The sequence below is a fragment of the Eschrichtius robustus genome, chromosome 11 (assembly GCF_028021215.1).
Source record: "Eschrichtius robustus isolate mEscRob2 chromosome 11, mEscRob2.pri, whole genome shotgun sequence".
Lineage (NCBI taxonomy): Eukaryota > Metazoa > Chordata > Mammalia > Artiodactyla > Eschrichtiidae > Eschrichtius > Eschrichtius robustus.
The window spans coordinates 5,711,483-5,721,516 of NC_090834.1; the positions used below are offsets into that span (position 1 = coordinate 5,711,483).

Sequence of the window (10,034 nt, forward strand, 5' to 3'; positions counted from 1 at the left end):
ATCTCTTCTGAGATTGTGTCATAGTCTTCAGATCAAGACTGTCAGTGTTGTACTAAGAATTTTCCTCTTCCCCCCAGAAGCCGAGAAGAACAAAGCAGTCAGAGGAAATTCCCCACTGCGGCCAGGGAGGGGGCCGACGGCGGGGCAGGGGGGGGTGTGAGTGCGGCAGGGGCCCTCCCTCCCGCACCGCCTGGGGGAGAGACTTCCTTCTAACAGGGACCCCTCTGTTGTTGCGGTTCAGAGCTCTGAAGCATAGTTTCCCAGTGATGCCACTGGATTCCTGAAGTGTGACACCCCAGGGCAGCCTGGTGAAGGCCGCCGTTGACTGCCTCGGGGCCCCTGGACAGGGACACCATTGTGAGTCACATTTGGTGTATGAGCTCCCCCTTCCCATGACTGGCACTATTCTTAGTACCATTCTCTGCTCCCTGGGACAGAGGTCACTGGGACCACAGTCCAGTTGGGTGGGTGTGTGGGCCTGGGCCCAGAGCGGAGAGGAGGTGCCAGGAAAATAGAGGAAAAGGCTTTACCACGTGAGGGCGTGTCGGAGGGAGGGCACGGGATGGAGCCCGGCCCCGAGGATTTGAGCAGACCAACTCCAGGTGATGCAGAAACAGCCCCTAGGAGAGCTCGGACCGGGAGGGCCAGCCTCAGCCATTGTTTGCACAAGTCCGGGGCTTGAGAACTTCCCTTGGGCCTGGACTCGGGTGCCGGCCAGGAGGTCAGTGTCACCAGGGATCCCAGAGCCACCTCCAAGTGCTGGCCTGTCAGGTGGCCCTGATTTCCCCTCCCAGGCCCTCCCACAACCCCGTCGTTGTGGAAACAGGCTCCCGCGTTGGACTGTCCACTGGTCCAGCCGGCGGACAAGCCATCCTGACGCCCGCATTCCTGCCCTGACCCAGCGTTTCTGGCCGGCAAAAGAACCCCACGTCCTTCCCATTTCTGTTACCTCCACAGCCAAAGGAGGGTCGGGGTGTCAGCAGAAGTGTACAAGGGAGGAATCTCTGGGCGGCATCACGGATCCCTTTCGTTCGGGGTCACCGTGAGGGCTTTCTGAAGGGTTAGCAGCAACTTCCAGAAAGCCCTGGGTGGGAGCCCTGTGTGCGCGGTTGGCTTGGGTGGGCTGGCTGGAATTTTCCTCAAGAACTGAGGAAGGAGCCTTGAGCTGACGTCACCGCTGTTTTGACTTCGCTATTGTGCCGCCCAGCAGAGACTCGCCATCCCGGGCCTGTGCTTTCTTGAGGCATCTGGTTTTCGTATTTATCCCCCCTCTTCCCTTCTGTAAATAGGAAAAAAAAAGAGAGGACACCACACCTAGGACCTGGGCTCCCAGTTCCCAGATGTCAGTTTTATGTTCCTTATGAGCAAAGGAAGACTCACAATGAGGGAAAAGCGAAAAAACCCACATGCAGGGGCTCACCCCGCCCTCGGCCACATCCATAGACACCAGGGGTCAGATGCACACAGAGGACGGTCTGGAGCTGCAGGGCCTGCGGCTCGGACATCTCAGTTTGGGAAGTGGCAGCAGGAATAGTTCTGTCTGACGTTCCTTCCTCATGAGCTGGTCCCGGCGACGCTAGTCAAAGCCCCTTCCCCACTTGATGGCCGCACGTCTCGAGGTGGGGGACGGAGGTGGCTCTTGGACCTCCCTCCCCGGACTCGGGCTGTGCTTGCTGTTCCCAGCCAATGGCCAGGGCTTGCCTGGGGACAAGAATCCCCATATTTTGTTTCCCTTTCCTCAGCTTGGTATAATTAGCCCCCTTGTCTCCCCAAAGGGATTTTAAGACAAGTAGTGTGAGAGAGGTTTTAAGGTAACTAGTTGGGGGGGAGAAATAATGAAGTTACATAGACTAATGGTGACCACGAGGGGACCTGCCTGGGCTGGAAGTGTCACCTGTGGCGGTGGACACCAAGGTCACTAGTGACGACTGTCAGGAGAACCACTGGCCACCCAGTGTCCTGGACTGCTTGCTGTGAGAGGCGGGGAAGAGATGTTTTTAAAAAGCTGGGTCCTTTGATCCCTGGGACCCCTGCAGCCAACGGGCAGTTTAGATGCCAGCTTCCGGGTTGCTCTTGCCTAGGGGCAGTGGAGTGTCGAGATGAAGAATTTGGGGGTCAGGCTGCCTGGGTTCCAGCCACACCACTTGTGACCTGCGCGGCCTTGGGCAGGTTATATAGCCGCACAGCGGGTCAGTTTTCCCTGCTGTAAAGTGGGAGAAACGAATACGATAACAGCAGCCTCCACGCGTGGACTTACTGTGAGGGATAAATAAGATGTCATAAAGCATCACATGTTACTACGGTACATAGTAGGTACACGAAAAATCATAGCTGCTGTTCATATTTTCCTTTGCCAGGTGTCTGAAAGCAGCACCCCGTTCTCTCTCATGTCTGTGGTATGTGGTATCGACCCAGGAGAGGACCGTGAACTCCCTGGCTTATTTACATAGTTTTGGACTGTAGTAGTTGATTTTTCCATACGTGTCTCATTTCAGGGATCCCGTGGGTATCTATACTCATTCTCCACTTCTTCAGGGAACCTGTTATGTCACAAGGGCTATTATAACTGCTTTCTTCTTATTATTTTGCCACCAGAAATTCCATAGCATTTCTTAATAGAAATCTCTTTTCTTACTCCTGTCCGTCCGGATGACTTCTTAGTGATTCCTCATAGGAAGTCACTTTAGGACATTACTCCAGGCAGAGGGTGGTAGCTGGTGACTATTCAACTGCTAAGAAACCTGCAAATGTGTCCAAGCTGTCCATGAAATTGTTTTTTCAGCGAGGGGTAGAAACAGAGAAGGGTAAGGCTTTACCAGTGTAGTTCCTGGGACTGTTTCCTCAAACGTTAATATATTTTGTAGGCATTTGCTGAATCGTTTGACTCTAGAATCTGTGTAAGGCATTTCTTGCCAGATGGGTTTAAAGTGCTCAGAGTGAGGGTGAGGTAGAGATATTTCATTTTCCCTGCTGAGCTTGGGCTGTGCTGAGGAGGGACCACTAGGAAGCTGTCGCTATAGCAACTGCTTCCTTTGGCTGTCCCAGAGCTCAAAGGAAGCTCCCAGACCAGCTGCTGTTTTGCTCATAGGCGTCCATCAAGGTTACCCTGGTGCCTGGGAGTCAAGGCCCGGGCAGTAGGCCCACCGTTTTCTAATTGTGCCTGGAGGAACGTCACATCACTTTTCTGAGCACCTTTTTCTGCACCAGTAGAATGGAAACAGTCAGCCCAGTGTGCCTTGCCTATAAGGAGGGTTAGAGAGCGGCTTGTAGGAGCAAGCAAAATGGTGCATGTGAACATGCCTTATAGACGTGTAAGACATAACGAAAGTTTGCCCTTAGAGGTCATAAAGGACGTTTCTGTTTTAGACTGAGAGGCAACGTAAAGCTTGTTTCCTATTGAATCTCAGTTTACTTTGGATCAGACAACTTTGAAACCCAGGCTGAGGATGAGAGTCTAAAAAAAGTCAAGTTTCCCTGTGTTGAGTTAGAGCGTGCCAGGCTTTCTTCATCTACATGGACTGAGTCTTTCCTAGCCACACTGTGTCCAGATTGCTTCTGAGATGGTGTCACAAAGCACCGTGTAGACTTGTAACAAGCGTCATGGGCTACTGAAGCCGTATCTGTCTCTCTAGCTACACGCGTAAACTAGGTAGGAATCACAGGCTGCACTGTCATTTCTGAGTAGAAGGCTGTCCTAGACGGAAATCTATGTAGCATAAAGCTTTTAGCATAAGGTAAATTGATAATCAGAGTATGTCAGGCCTTCTAGAACTAAGATCTTGGCGACGTTGATGACTAAGACAAGAGACGTGTGTGTGTGTGTGTGTGTGTGTGTGTGTGTGTATAAATTAGAGTATACCGAACCCATGGAGAATTTCTGAGACAGTCCTCACCTGACCTCTGAAGATTTCAAGTTAGTTCCTCCCAAAGGGCTTATCTTCCCTTTCTTGGTTTGGGTGCTTGCCGGTAGGTGGCCTGGGGGACGGGATGGTGGGAGAGAGGAATATTATGACCAAAAGAACATCTAACTTCTGTTCCCTTGTTAGATCACCCTAGGGTAGCGATCCTTCTCCCTCGAAAATCAGGGGCCAGAGGTTCCCTAATCTAGAGGGTGCTTATGGGCTTCGACTTGTGATTGGAACTGGCAAAGGCATTCCTCGGTTCCTCCCTTGAGTACTTCGTAAGGCAAAGATAATGACTTCGTTTTTGAAGGCAAAAAAGATTATGCTGCCTTAGCATATCTCAGAGGAGCGATAGAGTGTTTTCTTTCTGGAGTTTGCTTAGCAATGAAAATGGACTGACCCTTAAGTCGATCCAAATAAGGCAGTTGCTGTTCTGTCTTAAAGGCTGTTTTGGTAGGAATTCTTCACCTGTTCAGTCCGTTCAAGCTCCTAGCACCTCCTGTACCGCTTGTGCTCTGTGTTGCCTTCCTTTTCCCCTGGCTGATGGGCTGAGAGAGGAGGGGTCGGGAGTGCCCTGTGATGGGATTAGTTGCTGAGAGTGTGGAGCGTCTGGTGTAATGATTCACGATGGCTTGTGTCTCCAGGCAGTGGACCGATCCAGCTGTGGCAGTTTCTTCTGGAATTACTCACCGATAAATCCTGTCAGTCTTTTATCAGCTGGACAGGAGATGGCTGGGAATTCAAGCTTTCTGACCCAGATGAGGTAAGAAGGGAGTGACTTCAGAGTCTCGTGTTGAGGGAGGATGAGAGAGAGCTCTGGAGACGGGTTCTGTGGGGTTGATGACATTTTCTAGGGTTCAAATCCCAGCTCTGCCACCTGCTACTTGGGTGACCTCGTCTGAGCCTTAGTTTCATCATTTGGAAAATGGTGAAAATATCTACGTTGGCCATTTGTTTTCCAGGATTAATTGATATGATGCCCGTAAAGTGCCTGGCACCTAGTAGGTCCTTTGTAGACACGAGTTGCTTTCTCTGACTTTGCACCCTCCCTGGTCTTGTTGACTCTGTGAATATGGAAGGGGTCTGACAATTTGAGAGGCCTTGGAAGATTGGTACAATTTGCACATTGTGTTTTCATTAACAAATGCTTTAGTGAGGGGAGGAGGAATAAATTGAGTTTGGGATTAACATATACACGCTACTATTTATAAAATAGGTAACCAACAAAGACCTACTGTATAGCACAGGCAACTCTACTCAATATTTTGTAATAACCTTTAAGGGAAAAGAATCTGAAAAAGAATATATATATATATATATGTTATATATATATATATATATAAAAGTGAATCATTTTGCTATACACCTGAAACTAACGCAACATTGTACTCAATTATACTTCAATACAAAAACAAAAACAAAACAAAAACGCTTGGCGAGTGGTTGCTCTGTGCCACGCCCAATTCTGAGGATAAAGAACACTGAACAAGAGAGACACCCTCTCTGTTCCGGCAGACGTGAGGAGCCCTGTGCCCGGTACAAAAAAAATGCTTCCTGTTGATGAAAGGCAGGTGTGATTGCAGCTCAGCCGTCCATCCCTTGCATTAGATTTCATGCTTTCAAAGCAAGGACATTCTATTCATAATACAGGGTAAGAGGAGACACTATAGTGTTTCTTTTCTTTTGCTATTTTTTAATGTCAGATGCTTTAACTCCATTCCCTAGAAGTTCAGGGTCACTGTGTTTTCATCAACTCAAAGAATCAACTTCACTGTCACGGTTGCCCAACCCTTGAGATTTGGAATTCAGAAAAGATTGGTCAGAGAAGTAACTTCTATGTACCTGAATCTCTGACCCTCTCTTGAACATCATGGGTCACCATGGACGGGTGCAGGCAAATAAACATATATATTTGGATTATCCTGTAGATGTTTACCCCTCTTCCTTTTTTTAAAATTAAATTGCAGGTGGCCAGGAGATGGGGAAAAAGGAAAAACAAACCTAAGATGAATTATGAGAAACTGAGCCGTGGCCTTCGCTACTATTATGACAAAAACATCATTCACAAGACGGCGGGTAAACGCTATGTGTACCGTTTTGTGTGTGACCTGCAGAGCCTCCTGGGGTACACGCCCGAGGAGCTCCACGCCATGCTGGACGTCAAGCCCGACGCCGATGAGTGATGGACACCGAGGGGCCGGAGAAACTCTGCTGAGACATTTCAAAGAACAACCACGTTGGTCGGACTCTTAATTTTTAATTGTTATTCTATTTTTAATTTTCCAGAACTCATTTTTTTACATTCAGGGGTGGGAGCTAAGTAAGCTGCAGCTATAATCAATTGTGCGCCGTTGGAGGAGGAGAACCAGGACTTGTGGGGTGGGTGGGACAGGAAATTCTTGAGCGGATTTTCAGGAGAGAGACAAGGGCCTTCTTAGAAGCTTGAAGGATCTGGCTTAAGGGAGGAAGAAACAAACGTGTCCAATCATTTTTTAAAAAATCATCCATAAAAAAAAAATGTGTCTTGAGTTACGGACCTATTAGCAAAAGAAATTGATGCATCAGGAGTCATGAGACTAATAAAAGGCAATTAATTTCCTTTTGTTGTTAGGTCTGGGAGGGTGAAAAAGAGGGAGGTGGGGTAAAGCCTTTTTTGGGGGGATGCACTAAAAACCAAGGACTATTTACCTTTTATTCTACTTTCCAAACAAAGATGGACTTCAGTGGGGAGGGACCAAAACTGTTTTTGTGTTAAAATTTATTCTATTAAATTTTGTGCCAGTATTTTTTTTTTTTTCCTTAAAAAATCGTCTTAAGCTCTAAAGTGGTCTCAGTATTGCTGTACCATGCAATTTTGTTTTTATTTGCTGGCTGAGGATTCTGTCACAGTGAAAGGAAACTGTTTATATAGACCCCACTGGAAAGACAAAGCGCTGTCACTGAGATCAGGGATCCCAAATTCATGTGACTGATGTATGGGGGAAGAAATAGGGCTGATTTGGGTACAAGGGAACTGTGCATGTGAATTTCACCTATAATTTTTAAAAATTGTGATCACACCCCTCTACTTACTTGTCATTAGTGGATTCTCAGAGTTTGGACTTAACGTTGAGCTAAGCATTAAGTCTTCGAACTGAATGTATTTTGCAGCCCTGGTTTTGGACCACAGTAAATGTAGGAGCACTGTAGAAGTCATGGAAAGGGGATCGAAGGGGGAAGATTGACCTGGTTCTTTACTGGTTTTAGGCCTGTAATGTACGTGACTTGGAATAAAATCTGTATGCGTGGGCATTACCCCTCAGGCCTTAAGAAATAAGTCCTGAATGCATGTCATTCCCAACTAACACTCTGTACTTTCTCCTTTGTGTATTATTTTCCCAGCATCCCACATTTATTGCTTTCCCCCACTCTGTTGTTCAGTAGAGAGAGATGTACAGCTTTCTGATGGGTGAGTGAAAGAGTAACTACAGACCTGACATGAGTTGGAGAGCGTCTGATAAAGCCATTTAGATGTCCTGAGTTTTAGGAGCCGTGGAAATGAAGGGAGCCTATGAATAAAAGGGGGCTTGGCTGTCTTTGGGAGAAGTGCAAGGCTTTCCTTTGAAGAGTTTAAGGCAGCTGAGTCGGGTGTCAGGTGAGACTGGGTGGGCAGGCAAGGTGCATAGGGCAGATGCGATGAGGGCCCCGTGCTTTGGATCCGTTATTCTGGCACAGGGTAAGTGAAGGTTAGTAATTGCAGAGGAAGACCTGAAGGCATAGGAACTATTAGGAGAGGAGCTAGGGTGTAGGAATAAGGTGGTCCATGGGATTCAAATCTATTTTTAGTTCTCCCAAAGTTGAACTACAAACATAATCAACTGTGGTGTTGTAAAGGGTCATCTGAAAATGGAGTTTGGGGAGGGTGGACCAACATCTGACCACTGAGGAAAAGTGCCTCATACAACTAGGATCCCCCCTTCCCCGGCTATACAGGTAGGTGCCTGATTCAAAGGAAGGTGACAGAGGGATGGCTTTTCGGGCTTCAGTGAGGAAGAGGAAGAAACATTTAGGACGGGCTCCAGCTGAGAAACTGGAAGTACTAACTACCTTCTAGCGTAGCTTCAAGAAAGTGGATTGTTTTCTCCCAGGTCCTCTTGCAGACCCCGAATTATCAGGAACTTAGCTCTGTGATTCACGCGTTTCCTCATGCTGAGAAATCGGAGCGTCTGCTTGGAAAGCAAAGGCTGAATTTAGCCCAGCTGTGTATTTTGATCTTCTTCCGGATGCAGGTGCCTTAATGAAGCTCTCGAAATATTTTAGGAGCTGCTCAGGGAGTGTTAGGCAGAACTGTTTGGACTACATTGTTTTCTCTTAGATTATGTGATCTTTGTTGGGCACTGGCAAAGATGTGTGTGCGCCTGCGTGTGTGTGCATGCGTGTGTGTGCGTGTGTGCACGTGTGTTTGCAGACATGCAAAACTGCAGCTGAGATAATCCCGGGGCTTTCTTGTGAAGTCTTTCCCCATTTCATTGGTGGGTGAGAGTAGGACCAAGGCCGGGCATCGGTCACTGCTTGTTTGCCGCCAGGCATAAAATCACTTTCTCAACTCATCAACAACCTCTCCTTGCAAACTGATGCTGAGAATTCCCCTGTGTGAGTCCTGCCGTAGTTCCCTCGCAGATAAGATGTAAGCAAGTACTGCCTCATGCTCTTCAGCTGCTTGTTTGCTCAGATGCCCTTTCTCTCTCAGTGCACCGTTTTCACTATTTGTAGATAGTGTATGAGTTCAGACAGCTTTGTCGATCTGGCCAGATGCTTTTTTCTCCTTCTGTCCAAAGGCCAGAGACCATCCCAGGAAGAGTGGTGGGTGGTTTATACACTGGAAATGTAGCAGAATTCTTGGAGTTCTGCTTTAAAAAAAAACAAACAAACACATGTTAACTTCAGAGGAAGGATGGGCAAATCTGGTTGAGCTGGGTGAAACTCTTATTTTCCTGGAGATGCCTTAACCTGTGTTGGTTTTGGCTGTCGGGTTCAGGGTCACTTTTGTTCCCTTCTGCATTCAGGGGAGGGACTTCCCTACGCAGAGCCCTGGTTTTGTGGCTTTGGGGATTGGAGGTAGCATTCAAAGATCAGATATGCTTTTCCTCACTTTGGAGACGAACACTCTGGGTTTTAGAGCATTAACCTGCCTAATCTTCACGGTGAAAATGACACCTTCTCTATTCTAGTCATGCTGTGCATGCTGCTTTCTCTGTTGGGGTCTATATAAATGCGTTGAACTCTTATCTACATTCCAAAGAAGTTTCGAGGAACCATAAATATATGTATACATATACATATATAAAATATATATATTAAAAGGAAATTATCTCTATCAGGAATACTGCCTCAGTTATTGAACTTTTTTTAGAATACTTTTTTTTTAAGCTCGGAAGTATAGGGGTGAAAAAGATGTTATATTGTGTTTGACTATTTTCCAACTTGTATTTTCATATAATTTATATTTTTTAAAAGCTGAAAATTTAAAAGCAAGATGAAAAAAAGGAAAAGCAGGTGCTTTTTAAAAATCAGAACTGAGGTAGCTTAGAGATGTAGCGATGTAAGTTTCTATGTGTTTTTTTTTAAATGCAAAAAAATTTCTTATGGGGGAGTTTTTTGTTTGTTTATTTTAGTAGCTGATGCTGGCACATCATTTTGCTGGAGAATTTTTTATATACTGTAGCCTGATTTCATATTGTATTTTAAACTGTGTGAGATTAAAAGCAAAGAAATTCATTCATAATGATGTGGGCTTGGCTTCAGTCTTTCCTGTCTGGTTCATGCGTGAAAGCAGGACAGGTTAACCAACCAGAGGCAAGCACAGGAGGGAACGCAACTCCGTCTTGCTGATCTCACTTGCTCTACACCATTTCAGATAAAGATTTCCTAACAAAGTGAGAACTATAATAGGAATAGGGGGAAGTGTAATGTGACATCCCAATTAGAAATAGGTGGTATCGTCCTTTGTGGAATGTCCCCGGCCTCATCATACCACATTTTGATCGTGTCTGGAGGACTAAGGGGCACATGAAGAAAATTTTTAATGACTCAACAGATAAACATTTGATTTCAACTAGGTAAAGTTTCCGATATTAACACAGGAGGTTGAAC

At 46.5% G+C, this 10,034-nt stretch overlaps 1 protein-coding gene across 2 annotated transcripts in view; it reads left to right on the plus strand.

Moving 5' to 3' along the window:
- The window catches only part of ETS1 (ETS proto-oncogene 1, transcription factor), a 67,206-nt gene extending 57,586 nt beyond the window's left edge, over positions 1-9,620 (plus strand). The window contains exons 6-7 of one of the 2 annotated variants that reach the window (XM_068556670.1): positions 4,547-4,665; positions 5,870-9,620. In XM_068556670.1, the coding sequence (XP_068412771.1) occupies positions 4,547-4,665; positions 5,870-6,085 (335 nt within the window). In that variant the 3' untranslated portion in view covers positions 6,086-9,620. The remainder of the gene's footprint in view (positions 1-4,546; positions 4,666-5,869) is intronic. The other variant, XM_068556669.1, reaches the window with a different exon arrangement.
- The last annotated feature ends 414 nt before the right edge of the window (positions 9,621-10,034 follow it).